We start from the raw sequence: 17,361 nt of genomic DNA, 5'->3' as shown, positions 1-17,361 counted from the left end.
TTGAAAACTAGATTACTGAATCTTTCACTCCTCCTGTTTTTCTCACCTCAGTAAGTCATTGCCACACATCTGTTCAGTTGTGGACATTCTTGATAAATTAAAAAATAAAAAAGACACTAAAACTATTACTATTTAACAATTCTAAAAATTCTGGTTAAATGCAATAAGCATAAGCCTACTTTTACTCATTGATTTTTCTCCCACGGTATGTCCAATTTAAATGACTGTCATATCTATCTTACCAGAAAACTAAAGGAAAATGAAGTTTTGGAAAGTGATTAGCTCTTTCTGTATGGCAAAACAACTGTGTGTGTGAGTGTGTATAATCATAATAAAATAGAATATCCTACTAAGTTTTAAAATTACATGGAGTTTTAAAAGAGCTTTCTTTTCAAAGACACTAAAGACATAGTTTTAAGATGAGAAATTTCTATAAATATTTTTATTGAGTTCCCTAAGGAGAAAACTTCCTCTTAGAAATAACTGTTCCCTTCTTTATTCTTCCCACAAGTTTATAGCATTTCCCTCTGTAGAGACGTCAGCATAGTCATCTTTGACATGGTGGGACTCTTTCTCCAGGCCTAGCTAGGATCAGAGTTCATCGGCATCCAGTCGCCATTTGGAGCAGTGTGTGGGTTAGGACAGTCTGTTCTTTGTTCGCTCTGAGAAACCAAGAATAACCTAGTGGGAAAGAGGCATAGTTTGCATACTTTTAAAGATAGAGAACTCTCCTGATAATTGTGACTCATCATTTTCAAGTCTGTTTTTCATAAGTCAAAGGGTGGCATTGGTGTATAAAATATAAACATCTCTCCCAAAATTAACACACATACTTGTTTCCTTAGAGCAATAAAAATCTTACAATATATTTGCAACTTATGTAAGTTCCTTTTTAAAATATCTCAGAAATACAGTTTGGCGTTAAATAAATATATTTATCTTTATGAAACAAATATTTCTTGATAACTTTATTGCAGAACTGTTGTTTTCTGAATGAATGTTGGGGCCTAATGTTCGTTTAGAACCAGACAGTACACATATTTCAGTGTGTGTTTATTGATAGCCAGATTTCTTTCAAAATACGCCTACTCATGCTACCCACATTCTCTGCTTACTGCCTGAACTTCTGGTAAAAATAAAATGGAAGGAACTAGGAAGTAAATACTCATAGAAATCCATCAAGTAGCAGGTATGAACAGGGGGAAAAAGCCAACATGCCTGTTTTTACAACGTAGCAAGTGGCAAGAGTGAAGCCCTTTTCTGGAAGTCTGTGTGCTGCCTATTCAAAATAGCTGCGAAGCCTTGTGTCATAGAAGCTATTCAGACTGTTTTATCGCAGGATCCCAAAAGGTTCTCCTTTTATCCCTTTTAAGATACCAACACTTTAGTTGCTTTGTATTTCTCCCATTTCCTTTGAAATGCTAGTCCTTTTATATGAGTTTAATCTTTTGTAATCAGAGTGTTATTTTAGAAAGGTGTAAAGTTATTCTGGTTTGTTGTGTGTTAGAACATTGGAAATGGAAACCAAAAGCCCAGGAACACGTTAGGTGGAGGGTTTTTTTTTGTGCTTCCTGGAAGAAAACTATGCTGCAGACTGGTGATGATCGATATACTGGCAAAGTCAGCAGATAAGAAACCAAATCTTTTAATGTGGTGATACATTTTATTTTTTATTCCTTTGAGATGCACTCATGTGCTGTTTGACAGTTTGATGTAGTGATTTTTTAAAAGGTAACTAATGAAATGCATGTAATGTATACTTAAATGTAGCAATCAATAGTATTCTCTCTCTCTCAGTCTCTCTAGCACCCCCTACTCCTCCCTCCCTCCCCTTTTCCCCTTTTTTGACTTCTCCTTCAAAAGATTTCCTAGATACTTGAAGCGTTAAAAAAATTAGACTGAAATAACACTATTCACACTTTCCCTTATTTCCCAGGGGCACCAAACACTTTCTAAAACCCTTTCCCTAGGGGAAAAAAATCATAGAACATTGGTCACAAAAAGCTCCATGAGTGATGAGGTTATTGTCACTTGCCAACTTAGATTGTTCTTATTTCTTGAAAGTGAAAACAAACAAGGTAATGTACCTATGTATAGATACACACATATTTTTAAATACACAGACACGTTATTCCCCTTCCCATACTTTTATGTCTTTCCTATTTTTGTCATGACAATATGTTCATATACACACACATCTTTTCCATTAGCACAAATGACTAGGAAAAAGGAGTAGCTAGGGAAGTTAATCAAAGGTGATTTTAATGACTTTGGCTATAAAACAGCCCTGTGCTGAAAGTCAGAAGATCCAATTCTAGCTAAATTATTCTACTAATTGAAATGTGACTTTGACGGATCATTTCTCTGTTTTTGGCCTTCATTTTCTTATCTGATTATTTAAGGGGTTTGTACATGATGATTCTCAAAGTCTCAGTGAAAAAGTCAGCAGAATGCTTGTTTAGTCAACAAGTAGTTACTGAATTAAAGCACCGTTCCAGGTGTTAGGATATAGATGCAAACAAAAAAAAGGGAAGCGTCCATTTTCTCCTCAGGCTTATATTTTAATGAAAGGAGGTAGTTTAAAAAACGATTTAAGTTGGCCGGCGTGTGGTGACTCATGCCTGTAATCCCAGCACTTTGGGAGGCTGAGGCGGGCGGATCATGAGGTCAGCAGATTGAGACCATCCTGGCCAAAAGGATGAAACTCCATCTCTACTAAAAATACAAAAATCAGCTGGGCGTGGGCATGGTGGTACACACCTATAGTCCCAGCTACTCCAGGAGGCTGAGGCAGGAGAATTGCTTGAACCCAGGAGGTGGAGGTTGCAGTGAGCTAAGATCGCACCACTGCACTCCAGCCTGGCAACAGAGCAAGACTCCATTTCACAAAAACAAACAAACAAACAAAACAAAACAAAACAAAAAAAAACCAATTAGGTTGATAGACAAAACTATCTATGAAGAAGATGGTAAGTGGTTTGGAGACTAAGAAAACTATGTGGATAGAGAGTGCTTTTGGGGAGGGGTTGCAATTTTATATACATCAGGGGAAATATAAAGGTGGGGAGGAATAAGCCATGTGGAGACGCAGGGTAAAGCATTCCAGGCAGAGGAGACTGGAATAGCCTTTAAATTTGAAGAGTGCCAAGGGAGCCATTGGGAGCAAGAGTGAAGGACTCCAGAAGAGTTGTGGAGTGGCTTTAGAGAGGTGGAGGTCTTCTAGGGCCTTTTACTGGGAGTAATTAGGATCACTTGGGAATGTTTTGAGCAGAGGAGCTGCAACATCTTACTTTTTTTTTTCTTTTTTGAGACGGAGTCTTGCTCTCTTGCCAGGCTGGACTACAGTGGCGCAATCTTGGCTCACTGAAACCTCCGCCTCCCGGGTTCAAGCGATTCTCCTGCCTCAGCCTCCCGAGTAGCTGGCACGCGCCACCATGCCCAGCTAATTTTGTATTTTAGTAGGACAGAGTTTCACCATGTTGGCCAGGATGGTCTCAATTTCTTGACCTTGTGATCCGCCTGCCTCAGCCTCCCAAAGTGCTTGGATTACAGGCGTGAGCCACCTGGCCTGACTTTCATTTTAAAAGAATCACTTAGTTGTTATATTGAGAAGAGAATGAAGAGAAAGGGGTAGGGTGGTAGGGAGTAGAAGCAGAGAGATCTGTTAATAGGCTGGTGACTCAGACCAAGCTGACAACAGAAAGAATACAGTGAAATCATTGGATTTTGGATACATTATGAGGTCAGACTAATAGGATCTGCTAATGAATTGGATATAGCATAGGACAGAGAATCAAGTGCAGCTCCGTGATATTTTGCCAGACTGGAAAGAGAGAATTGTCATTAAGTGAGTTGAGAAGTCTAAAAGCAAGTCTAAGAGTTTATAAAAGCAAGCTTCAGGAAGAAGATCAGGAAGTCTGGTTTGGGATGCTATATTGACATGCATTTGAGCTATTTAGCAGATATCCAAATGAATATATCAAGTAGACAACATATATGGACCTAAGTTCCGAGTAAGAGAACTGGAAAATAATTTGATAACCATCATCTTTTAAATGGCCGTGGACCTAAGCACAGTGGTCATTGATGGAGGTAGTGCCGGCAGAGATGAGTCTCAGGATTGTCCCCTAGAGCACCTTAATATTACTTAGTTGGAGAGATGAGAATATTCAGAAGAGGATCCAGAGACGGGGAATCCAGAGACATGGGAGGAAAGTGAGGAGACTGTAGTATCCTGAAGGCCACAGGAAGAAAATATTTCAAGGAGGAATCTCCTGCTTCAAATGTGTGCTGACAGGTTAAATGAGATAGTAGCTGGGAAAGAATTGGCTGGAGTTTAGCAAAGTGTAGTAGAGAGATGGGGGGAAAAGCAAAATTGAATTTTGATGACATTAAGAGAAAATAGGAGAATGGGAATTGGAGTCCACTAGTACAGGCAACTTTTCATGGACTTTTGCCGTAAAAGGAGCAGAAAAATGGCCAGTAGCTGGGAAAGGACGTGGTAAAAAGGGCTTGTTTAAAGGTAACAGAATCATAAAATAATAGCATGTTTGCAGGCTGATGAACTGATTCAGTGAAGAAGGAAAATTAATAACAGGATAAATAAGGGAGAAATGACTATTTGAATAGGCAGAGAACTTGAGGCCTAGTGCATACATGGAGGGTTAGCCTTGGAAGCAGGGAAACATTTCCTATATAACATAATAGAAAGGCAAGCAAAGCATATGGGGAAAGTGCTGGTAAGGGAACTTACGGAGGTTTTCTTCTAACTCTTTTGTTCATAAATTAGGAAATGAGATCATCAGCTCAAGGTGAGGATTGGGCAATAGGGTTAGAGGTTTGTAGAGAGAAAGTAGAATATATTCAATACTTGTCTAAGACAGTGGGCAGTTACATGACCTTAGGCAGGATTTCTCAAGCCGGGCCCTCTTGGCCTTTGAGGCTGGGTTATTCTCTGCTGTAGGAGAGGCTGATATTATAGAATGTTTTGTGCATCCCAGGCTTCTACCCACTGCGTGACAGCAGCAGCCTTTCCCCTTTTTCTTCCTCAATTGTGACAACCAAAAGTGTCTCCAGATATTCCCAAATGTCCTCTGGGGCCAAAATTGTCCCTAGTTGAGAGCCACCAGTCTAAAGAAATGTAGTATGATTGTCAGGAAGCATTAACGCCAAGTTAAGGTTCATAATCATGAATTTAACATGAGATCATTCAGCATTGTTGTGTTATATTCAGCTGTGCAGGTGCAGGCACAGAATACGCAGAAAGTTAGATTTAACCAGGATTGGGGTTTTGCCAAAGGAGTACAATGAAGTGACTAGAGAAGAGCCAGGGAGTTATTTTAATAATTGATCATGGAATTTATACCAGGCGAGGATAAAAGTGAGGAAAGATGGTAGGAACACTAGATTGTAGGTCCTCCTGGGGTCAAAGGATTATAGAGATTGGCTTCTAGAGAGGGTGATGTAATATTAGGGATTTTCAAAAAGAGCCTACTCCCTGTTGGTGTCTAGGAAGGAAATCTCAGATGGAGGAAGTGCAGGATGAACTCATCCACAGACTGACCATTGGTCGGAGTGCCGCTCAGAAGAAATTCCATGTGCCCCGGCAGAACGTGAGAGTTATCAATATCACTTACGACTCCACACCAGAGGACGTGAAGACGTGGTTACAGTCAAAGGGATTCAACCCTGTGTAAGTCTGTCTCTGAATACCTTGCAATTCTGTGTGTACAACATGCATTGTTTTCAATTTGCTTACTTAGATGTCACAGATAACTCTTAAAAAACATAAGGGCACAGACTGCATACTTTGTGCCATACTCAAGAAATCACTATAGCTGTTCATAGCTGAGAAAGAACTAAAGTAAGCATAGGTAATTATCATTTGATGCCACCCCATTCTCGAGTTGGTAGGATCTGTTCATTATTAGTTCTTTAAGCAAACTGTCAGCAGCTTTCAGGCCCGTAGCTTCTTTTCTCCATCAGATTACTCTGATGTAACCTAGGTAGGACCATGGTCTTAGCAGAACTTCCTAGACCACATAGGACATACAGCATAAGTTTTCCTCCTGCTGCAGGTTATAGTGTCTCTGGCAAATAAAAAATAGACAGTGTTACCTAGCATCAATTATAATCTTAATAGAACTTTTCCTTTAATAAACCCATAGTAAAGGTTCTATTTGTCTATATAAAAGTCTATAAACATTTCACATGTAGGCACATTGAACTCTTAGAATAATACATATTCAAGGAACCTTGACATATTATAAACTCACCTACCCAGCATGATTGAAAAATGAGGTACAATGGTTGGTCAATTGCCAGGTTACTAGAAAGTGATCTATTCCTTCTATGAAACACCAAATCCCAAGGAATTGGTATTAAACAATGGCCCTAAACCCAATTGGCTCCTTTTTGATACTTTGTAATTAATAATCTGTATAGCCTCGGGGTCATGATCATGAAAGAAGCTTGTCATTGCCCTGACTATAAAGACTGTGCTGGCATTTAATAAGGGTTCCAGGGTATGGAACACTTAGAAAAGAGAAGTTACTGGCAGGAACAGATACTTTTCTCCTTTGTTTGCAGGCAATATTTTTAATGCTCAGTTTCTTTTTCTTTTCTTTCTTTCAGGACTGTCAATAGTCTTGGAGTATTAAATGGTGCACAACTTTTCTCTCTCAATAAGGATGAACTGAGGACAGTCTGCCCTGAAGGGGCGAGAGTCTATAGCCAAATCACTGTACAAAAAGCTGCATTAGAGGTATGACTTGTCAACCTAAGGTGGTGTTTTTCTGCAAATTGAAAGCTCTGGGAATAACTGTTTATGTCCATATTGGCCAATTTCCCTTTCTTAGCAGAGCTGAATTAAATTTAACTCTGCTTTTGTAAATTTGTCACTGAGATCATCAATGACATTTTCCGGAAGGTTAATTTGTTGTAAATGCTCATATGACGTGAAGCTTGAGCACATACTTTTGGACACTTAACAAAAAGCATAATGTTCTCATTTTATATGTATTCTCTACTTCTATAGGAAATTTAATTTTGACGTAACAGTGGAAATTAGCTTCTGAGTAAGAGCCTTAAGAGGCCAGAACACTCGCCTAGTCTTAATATATATTTTTTGAGATTCTAATAGTGTATAGGTTATAAGATTGTAAAACCCTGGCTTTGTGTGTTAGGTCTAGTAATACATCTCAATAATCGGGAAAGATACATTAGGTAGAGATCACTGAAAATAGAGAGCCCTGAAAAGTATTTAGTCACAATGGTCTGTATGAAAGCAGGAGAGTCCATGTTTTCTAGATTGGTTTATACTAAGCTTCTAATATCCTATTTTAGACTTAAAATGTGCTATGTATGGGTAGTAGTTTCCAACTGTTACATCTCACAGTTCTTAATAGTTTCATGAAAATTATACTTGGACTCAAATGAAAGAATGTAGGCTTTGGCATGAAATTGATCCATGATCATCTCTAGCAGGTATATTCTATAAATTCAACAGTTAAATAATTCTCACTTCATGCATATCACCCCGTAGCCATTCTGAATCCAGAGAAATTATATTTCCCTTGGAGGTTTTCCCTACAACTTTAATCTTGAAGGCTCCATATTAAAGTTTGATTACTTTCCATATGTTGAATGTTAATAAGGATTATATATTTTTCTCAAGCAGTTTTACCACTATATTTAATTTTGTTGAGAGTGTATAATGACTTCTTCAAGGCATGTTAGAAAATTTCATATTCCTAAAATTTCTGAATTCCTTCATCCCACACCTGCCTATCATGATTGTCATTTGCTGTCACCACCCACTTCAGGATGGCCTCTTGCTTCTTGTTCTCTTCCTATTCTCCGGATGGGAACTGGGGCAGAGGCTGACAACCTGAGGTTCTTCATGTTCCTCAGCCACCTTCTACCACCTCACCCTTTCCTTGGATCTAGTTAATCTTTTAGATTATTCGCCTGTGTTGCCAGAGACTTCAGTTGATGGGAAAGGAAAGCCAGCATGATCGGAGGGTCAGAACTATATGGAGGGGAAACTGGGTGAATTCTGAGCCCACTCTGGCCTGAGTTAAAATCTTCTAAAGGCAGATCAGTATCTTGTTTGATCCCAAAAGAGTTCTTTGATAATTTACCATGTTATTATGCTTATTGTACACATATCCTCTTTTTCCTCTCAGCAAACCTAGAGTACTACACATACATTATTGATTATCTTTATCACGTTCTAGTGAAAGGCCTGGTGGGTGAATTGCCTTAACAGACTTTACAAAATGAAAAATTATTACTGTGATATATGAGTGAAGTGCGGAAGCTTCACTTAAAAAGGGGAGCTGTTAGCTTTCCTAAAGAGATACTCGAAGAAAACCACAGTAGACTTTTGTCCTGAGCCATTTCATGATATGACCTGCAGCCTGCACGATTCAGTAACCATCTTGTCTGAACTATTTATCTTTCAGGATAGCAGTGGCAGCTCCGAGTTACAAGAAATTATGAGAAGACGACAGGAAAAAATCAGTGCTGCTGCTAGTGATTCAGGAGTGGAATCTTTTGATGAAGGAAGCAGTCACTAATTTGTTTGTTTGTTTTTAAACTCCATTGTTTTTGGCATTATTCCAACATGCTTTGTTTTAAGAAGTCTTGAAGGGAATGTCAGATTCATTTTTCTGGGTATAATTTATCGCCCTAAAAAACCCATGCAAACCTGAGTGAGCACAGGATTTGCTTCTAGGCGCATTATTTTTATTAAAACTGAAAAAATTAAAACTGAATTTTTTGACCTTGGAAAATATTTTTCTTACTTTACCAAGGTGAAGTTTCCTTTATTAGATTAATTATTCAACCCCCATCCCGGGGTATAAGCAGGAATTGTTTTGATGGTGGTGGAGTTCTTCACTGCAACAAAGCAACAGTATTGTCCATGATTCAAAATCTAAGCAGTTTCGATTGTGCCTGTGAATATAGTGTCTGTCATTCAGGGCGCAGCTCACTGTAGGCTAGCCTCTGCTTACTTAGGTCTCTTCTCTGACTTAATCAATGGAAGAATATTTAGATTTATTTAAAGTTCTTAATGCCAACAGTTTAAAACAATTAAAACATTTGAATGAACTGTAAAGTACAGCCATACCTTGGACACGCAAATATCAATCTATGGAGCATTCTCAAGACAGTTTGTCGTGGCTCTGTCAATTGCAATTCCTTGTGTAGCTTGTATTTTGATTTAGTTTATATTCTGCTTATTATGTATACTGTGTTCTTATATATGAGAAAGCACAAATGGGAAAGAGGTCATGTCTGCTCAAAATCTAGCAAAGGAAGTAGTCTGCATTGATGTGCATTACAGTATTTTGCTTAATGAAAGCCTCAGTTCTGAATGTTGATATAAGTAGTTAAAAGGAAATGGGGCCATTTTATGTGTTTATCTGTGTCAAGTCTTTCTGGTAATAAGAAGCACTTAATTTACACATATTTTAATCCTGTGAAAGAGTCCACATAGAGAAAAGAAAGATACCTAACCTTCAACAAATGTTATTTTGGAAACACAATTTTGTCATTAAATGTTATATTATTTCACATATATAAAACAGATGTTATGTAAGAATGTTGTATATTTTAACATAAATCATTTAGAGAAATTATCTAGATTCATTAATTTTCATAGTGCCTTTTTCACATGAGTCAGCTGGAAAGTCTGCAATAAACAGTATTTGCTGTCTGTTGATAAACGACTTCTGTCTCATTGGCAAAAAGGATCTGTGCTATATGGGCTGAGGATTCGAGTTGAATGTAATGGGAAAAGTAGAGATCCACATTTCTTAAAACTGTGTATTATTCTATTTCTGAGTGGGTAGAGAAACTCTAGAATACTTTTTTCGGTTATTTTTTTTCTTTTCACCTCTCGTTTCATTATCTTTTCCTTCTACCATCTAGTCATATTTGGTAATGGTAATGGAACTAATTTACACTGCACTTATGATTGCTAAATGCTTCCACATAAATGCTTTCCTGGATATTTACAACAACTCTATATGAGTTATTACAGATGAGGAGATTTAGCTTCCTAGAAGCTAATTTTCCCCAGATCCTGAAGGATGTGGGAGTTTCTCATCCTATATCTCTTGGTCTCTCTATAACACTGCCCCTTGGATAAAGTGGAACAAACATGAGCATGATAAAGGCGAATTAGTTTAGATCTTTTACATTTCAGAAGGACTGATACATATGTATAGTTTAGCCTTTATTGAAAGGGATAAGATGAAAGAAAATAAGATTCCAAAGTTAAAATAACCTGTGTGTAAAATAGCATATGAAAAGAATTGGTGTAATTTACATCTTTATGCTATAAGATGCCAAAGGAATGTATCACAGAGGTAGTAATTGCAGAAAGTAGTCTCGTCAGCTAAGGGTGTGGGAACAAAGAGAAGAGGTTCCTGGAATTTAGAATCTTGAGAGAGCAGCACTACAGAGTTTGGATCCAGACATCTGAGGGGTTTGGTCACTGGTATCTGAGGATTTGAGGAAAGACCCCACAAGGCTAACAGGGAGACACAGCCTAATCAGTGCTTTTGCCTCAGGTATTTAGGAAAGGTTTCAGGAATTGAAAAACAGTTCAGAAAATCCATGGCTCTGAGACCTAGACTTTGGAGAAGAGCATGGCAGGTAGCTGGTGCTTGAATCTCTAAGAGCGCACAATGAGGATGCCTCTGCGACCATGAGAAAAAGAAAACTGGTAAATTGAGCCAACTACTGCTCTGGGAATCATTTGCTACTTATTGAGTGAAGATCCACTACTGGGGTGATGTTGGTAGCAACAGGAAGTAAAACAGGAGGGAGAAGGCCCTTGTTCCCTCTCTAGCCATCTGTCTCACTATAGCACATGCTTTGGGCACAGTCTATTGAGCATGCACCTGGCAAAGCCCCAAATCTCAAAGATAAGAATAAAGAGATGGATTTGAAGCTGAGAGAATAACTCATAACCCATTCCAATCTCTAGTACTTAGCCTCTACACTTGCTCTTCTGTACATATCTGAAATTTCATACAACAATAATTTTTAAAACGTGGGCCAGGAGCAGTGGCTCATGCCTATAATCCCAGTACTTTGGTAGGCCAAGATGAGAGAATTGCTTGAGCCCAGGAGTTCAGGACCAGCCTGGCCAACAAAGTGACACCTCATCTCTACAAAAAAAATGTAGCCAGGTGTGGTGGCATTCACCTGTAGTCCCTGTTACTTCGGAGTCCAAGGTGAAAGTATCGCTTGAGCCAGGAGTTCAAGGCTGTAGTGAGCCATGATTGCACCACTGCATGTCAACCTGGGTGATGGAATGAGATCCTATCTCTAAAAAAATTGATTAAAAAATTTTAAAAATAGAAAAAGCTTATGATTTTACCTAACAAGATGCAATCATCTTTCTCTGTTATTTAAGTAGTATTTAATATAGAGAACTTAATGTAAAGAATTGGTTAAACAGGCAAAAAGAGAACACTAAGACCTCACAGAGGTGGCTGTAATAGGAAGCAGCTGTCACCCCTAGGGCTACAGAGCAAATGGAAGGGATTAGGTTTATCAGCATTTAGAAGCTTGGAAGGAGAGTCTTAGAAAGCTTGGACTAGGATCCATGAAAAGGAGGCACGGTCTGGTGTTGGTCCTGGTGCCTCAGTAGCACAGAGGAAAGCCCCCCGTAGAGCTGGGACAGAGACCTCTGAGGAGGAGATTCTGGCCATTTGATGCTGGCACCTCTGAGAGAGTGCAGTGATGTTGATCCCAAAAATGTTAGGGAAAAAACTGTAAAACAGAATAACCTGCTACTACTGGTCTCAACTGGTGGTGCCAGAGTAAAGCTCTATTTTACCGGCTTATAGCCAATTGGTTTTTGTGTGCCTTTGTGTAGTTTTCTTGTTTCTAGTTCTTCATGTTGAGCTTCTTGGAACTGTGAAATTATAGCTTTTATTAAATTTGTAAGACTTTTAGCCATTATTGCTTTAACGTTTTTTCTGTCCTACCTTCTCTTTTTGGGAGATTCCGATTTTATGTGTATTAGGCCATTTGAAGTTTTTCCAAGGTCGTTGAGGCTCTGTTAATTTTTTACCAAGTTTTTGTTTCCCCTGTTTTATTTGGGTAGTTCCTGTTTCTGTCTTCAAGTTCACTAACCTTTTATTCTTCTAATCTGCTTTTAATTGCTTCCATTATATTTTCATCTCAGACATTATAGTTTCATAAAGTCTGACTTGGGTGTTTTGTTTTCTTAAAGTATCTTCTGTATATCTGCTTTGCTCACTCAGTATTTTTCAGCTTTCCCAATTATATGGAATATAGTTAGAATATCAGTTTTAAAAGAGGATTCTGTGAAGATGGCAGAGTAAGAAATAACAGAAATCTGTCTACCCACCTAGACAGTAATTACACTGGCAGAATCTATTTGATGTAACTCTTTTGAAACTCTGGAATCCATTGATGCCTTGCAACTTTCAGGGAAAACCTTGGTTGGTAATTGGCAGTTAATTTTGGTAAATAACAAAAATTAATAATAACAATTTTGCTGTTAGCCCAGTAGTAGCTACCCATTCTCCACTCCCAAGCCCTGTGGCATCAGATGCGCACATGTTCCAGGAAGAGCCTGCACACAGCTTGTGGGAGCCGAAGTGGGCAAAACGGGCCTGTCCCCCCAACACTGGGGATCTGTTCTCTGATCATAGAGGTGCAAAGAGGCAGAGACCATTGTTGTTTCCTCCACACATTATTGTCAAACCCTTCCCACAGGCTGAAGGTGACTTTTAGAGACTTTAAAGGCTGACACCATTTTTTCTTTTTCTTCATTTTTTTTCTCCTTTTGGGAGCCAGACATTGAAAACTAGTACATTCTAAAGCAACCATATATAAGGGGGAAATTAGAAGGTCATTGTACAAGCCTAGGAGAAGGCACAGGTTCAGGAAACATGTGAAGACCTTAACTTTACACCTCATGTTGATATTCAACACAGAGATAGCCTACAACAATTCAAAAAACAAACAGTAGCAGAAAACAGCAAACTGGGGGAAAGGAGGCATCTAACAGGGTCTTAAGGAGGAGACTGATACCTCGAGTTACCACATTCGTAGATGCAAACGTCCGGTTTTCAACAACAAAAAAAAATCACAAGGCATACAAAGAAACTGAAAATAGAGCCCATTCAAAGGAGAAAAACCAACAGAAATGATCCCTGAAAAAGATATGATGGCAGATCGACTAGATAAAGACTAAAGAAGCTGCCTTAAATATACCGAAGAACTAAGGGAAGACGTGGAGGAAGAAAACTATGTATGGACGAAATGGAAATTACAATAGATAACATAAAAAGAAATAGAATCCTGAAGTCTAAAAGTATAATAACTAAGATGAAAAATTACTATAGGAATACAAAGACATATTTGAGCAGGCAGAGGAAAGAATCAGTGAAATTGAAGATAGGACAATGTAAATGATCAAGTATGAGGATCAAGAAGAAAAAAAAAATAGAAGAAAAAGTGAACAGAACCAACCTGTGAAACAGCATTAAGTCAACCAACATATGCACTGTGGGAGCCCAAGAGGGAGAATGGAGAAAGGAAGAGTAGAGAAAATATTGGAAGAAACAATGGCCACAAACATCTCAAATTTGATGAAGTATCTGAATATAAGCATTCTAGAAACTTAATGAACTCCAAATAAGATGAATTATGAACTCAAAGAGACACCACTGAGATTCATTATAACCAAAGTGTCCAAATCCAAAAACAGAATCTTAAAAGTAGCGAGAGGGAAATGAGTCATCACCTACCAGGAATCCCTGATAAGATTATCAGCAGATTTCTCATCAGAAACTTTAAAAACCAGAAGGCAGTGGATTAATACATTTCAAATGCTTAAAAGGGGCAAAAAAACCCCCAAAACTTTAAACCAAGAATCCTACATTGGGCAAAACTTGTCCTTCAAGAATGAAGGAGAAATTATGACATTCCAAAATAAACAAAAGCTGAGGGAATTTTTTTACCAATAGACCTCCCCTGCAGGAAATGCTAAAGGGAGTCCTGAAGTTTGAAATGAAAGCATACCGAACAGTAACTTGTAGTTACTGTTGACAAACATAGACAAAATATGGATCTCAGTGATGGTAAATACATGGGCAATTATAAAAACTAGTATTATTGTAACATTGGCATGTAATTCCACTTCTTGTTTTCCATATGATTGAGAGGCTAATACATTTTAAAAACAATTATTGTCAAACCTAGTGAAACTTCACATTTTATTAAGAGATTTATTACTTTATGTTTCTGGATCCACAATGTATAAAATGTAATTTTGTGACACCAAAACTGAAGCAGATGGGGACATAGCTGTTAAAGGAACAGAGTTTGTTGAAGTTAAGCTGGTATAGCATGTTATAACTTCAAGATGTTAAATGTAATTCTCATGCTAGTCACAAGGAAAATAGCTTAAAATACACAGAAAAGTTAAAAAATAAATCTAAAAATTCTATTTATAGTAGCATGAAACAAAAATAAAATCCTTAGGAATTATACAAGGCAGTGTGAAATTTGTCCAGTGAAAACTATGAAACATTTCTGAGAGAAATTAAAGAGGGCACAAATAAATGGAACAAAATCCCGTATTCACGGATTGGAAGACTTAATACTGTTAAGATAATAATATCTGAGCCAGTCTACAGATTTAGATTGGCAATCTCTCTGAAAATCCCAATGATGTGAGTTGTTTTTTGGATTTGCTTTGTTTTTTGTCGAAATAGAGAAACCTATCCTAACATTCATATGAAATCTCAAGGGACTGTAAATAGCTCCCTGCCCCCAAAAGAAATTCTGAAAAAGAAGAAAAAAGCTGGAGGATTCACACTTCATGATTTCAAAACTTACCACAAAGCCACAGTAATAAAAATAGTGTGGTACTTGCAAATAGACATATACTACTGCCCCACCTGAGTGTTTTGCCAGTGGCCTGGGAGCAGTTCAGACCCCAGTTCAGCGGCTGTGCTCGCTGCTTGACCCCGAGGGGCCAGAGGGGAACAAAGGTAGGGACCTGGTCCTAACTCCCCAGAATCTGAGCACACTGTCCAGGGATATTATGCTGAGATCTGTGGTCTGAACTCAAGCAGGGGAAGAGTTTCCACTTTCAGAACACTGAGAAGAATGACGTGAGAGTTTGTGTACTGGTGCAGGTGCGAAGCTAGGTGCCCCTTCCTCCACAAGACTGGTCTTGGAAGAGTGTAGCCCATTGACCAGATGCAAATTCTGCCTGAGGGAGCCCTGTGGCCTGGAACACTTGAACAGCTCAGTGATCTAGGCACAGAAGGCTTGGAACAAAACTAGCTGGCTGGGCCTGCTCTTGGGACAGATGCCAGAGGGTGTGAGCTTGGGACAATTGGGAGGGTGTGAGCTGGGCAGAGCCCACAGCTATCTGCTGAGCTCAGCTACCCTGAGCCTCAGGTACCATACAAGCTGCACACCCACAGCACAACTGCCCTGCCCAGAGATCTGCCCTTGACCCACTGCATCACCAGAGCACTTGCAGATATACCCCAGAGCCCACTCTAACTCTGCCAAGCTGAGAGGACCAGTGGGTTCCTGGGAAGCTGTGGGTCCCCTGGTGACCTAAGCACCTTTTTCATAAAGTAGCAGAAGAGAGAAGAAAGCAGAGGAAACTGCCACTTACAAACTATCAAATCTCATGAGAACTCATTATCATGAGAACCTCATGGGGGAAACTGCCCCCATGATTCAATCACCTCCCACCAGATCCCTCCCTTGACATGTAGGGATTATGGGGATTACAACTCTAGACAAGATTTGGGTGGTAACACAGAGCCAAACCATATCAAGAGGGGAGGCTGCAGCCAACCAAAGACCCTCTTGGGTCTAAGGAGATGCAGGCATAGAGCCAGTGATTGAAAGGGCCTCCCCCAAGGCCCAGGAACAGACTTGGTGAGGGAATTATTGCTCACGCCTGCATCTCCTCCTCTCCAGAGCTCTTCTGTAAACACACTGAAGAAATACAAGAGGCACACAGTTGAGTAAGAACATACCTGCCAGCCTTTACTCTTAAGCACCATATTACTGGATTGGAGTGTGAATTACACCATCAAGCAAAAATTCCTTCAATTCCCAACGAAGAAAACTAGCCACAGCTGAAGAACCTGTATAGAACCTTGGTCCTCTGAAAGCACCTAGAAACAAAATCCATCAGCTATACACACAGCATACACCACAATCAAACCCTCAAGAGAAAAAAGAATATAAAAACAAAAAAGCCTCATCCAAATGACAGCAACTTCAAAAAGATAAAGAAACACCAGACCTCTCAGATGAGAATGAAACAGTACAGGAAGCCCGGCAATTCAAAAAGTCAGAGTATTTCCATAGCTCCAAAGGATGACAGTATCTCCCCAGCAATGGATTCTAATCAGATTGAAATATCAAAAAGGAAGACAGAATTCAAAATTTAGATGGCAAGGAAATTCAATGAGATTCAAGAGAAAGTTGATACCCCATCCAAGGAAGCCAATAAAATGATCCAAGAGTTAAGAGATGACCATTTAAAGAAAGAACAAAGCTGAACTTCTGGAATTGAAAGCTTCACTACAGTAATTTCAAAATACAGTTGGAAGCTTTAACAACAGACTGAACAAAGCTGAGAAAGAATTTCAGAGCTAGAAGACTAGTCCTTCAAATCAACCCAGTCAGATAAAATGAAGAAAAAAGAATTTTAAAAATTGAACAGGCTGGATGTGATGGCTCACACTTGTAATCTTAGCACTTTGGGAAGCCAAGGCAGGTAGATCACTTGAGTCCATGAGTTAGAGACCAGCCTGGCTAACATGGTGAAACTCCACCCCTATCAAAAATTAAAAAATTAAAATAAATAAAATTAGCCATGTATGGTAGCACATGCTTGTAATCCCAGCTACTCAGGAGACTGAGACAGGAAGGTAGCTTGAACCAGGGAGGTCAAGGATGCAGTGAGCCATGGTTGTGCCACTGCACATCAGCCTGGGCTACAGAGAAAGAACCTATTTCAAAAATAAATAAATAAATACATTTAAAAAAATAAACTTAAAAAAATAAAAATGAACAAAGCTTCCATGAAATATGTGATTATGTAAAGAAACCAAATCTATGATGTGGGGGTTCGGTCAGGATGGCAGGGAAAATTATAAGATGCAAACCTTCGAGGGGGCGGAGCAAGATGGCTGAATAGGAACAGCTCCAGTCTCCAATTACTGGCAACAGCGACACAGAAGACCGGTGATTTCTGCATTTTCAACTGAGGTACTGGGGTCATCTCACTAGGGAGTGCCGGACAATCGGTGCTGGTCAGCTGCTGCA

General features: G+C 39.0%; 1 protein-coding gene across 7 annotated transcripts in view; it reads left to right on the top strand.

Annotated features, from left to right (window-relative positions):
- EPS8 (EGFR pathway substrate 8, signaling adaptor) overlaps positions 1-9,731 on the top strand; it is a 181,941-nt gene extending 172,210 nt beyond the window's left edge. For 6 of the 7 annotated variants that reach the window (XM_017873718.1, XM_017873734.1, XM_017873728.1 and 3 more), the window contains 3 exons: positions 5,512-5,692; positions 6,634-6,763; positions 8,466-9,731. In XM_017873718.1, the coding sequence (XP_017729207.1) occupies positions 5,512-5,692; positions 6,634-6,763; positions 8,466-8,579 (425 nt within the window). In that variant the 3' untranslated portion in view covers positions 8,580-9,731. The remainder of the gene's footprint in view (positions 1-5,511; positions 5,693-6,633; positions 6,764-8,465) is intronic. The other variant, XM_017873742.1, reaches the window with a different exon arrangement.
- Positions 9,732-17,361: the final 7,630 nt, after the last annotated feature.

The sequence above is a fragment of the Rhinopithecus bieti genome, unplaced genomic scaffold (genome assembly GCF_001698545.2).
Source record: "Rhinopithecus bieti isolate Rb0 unplaced genomic scaffold, ASM169854v2 scaffold_110, whole genome shotgun sequence".
NCBI classification, from domain to species: Eukaryota; Metazoa; Chordata; class Mammalia; order Primates; family Cercopithecidae; genus Rhinopithecus; species Rhinopithecus bieti.
Note: the sequence above shows the minus strand (reverse complement) of the source record. Positions and strands in the feature narration are given on the sequence as shown.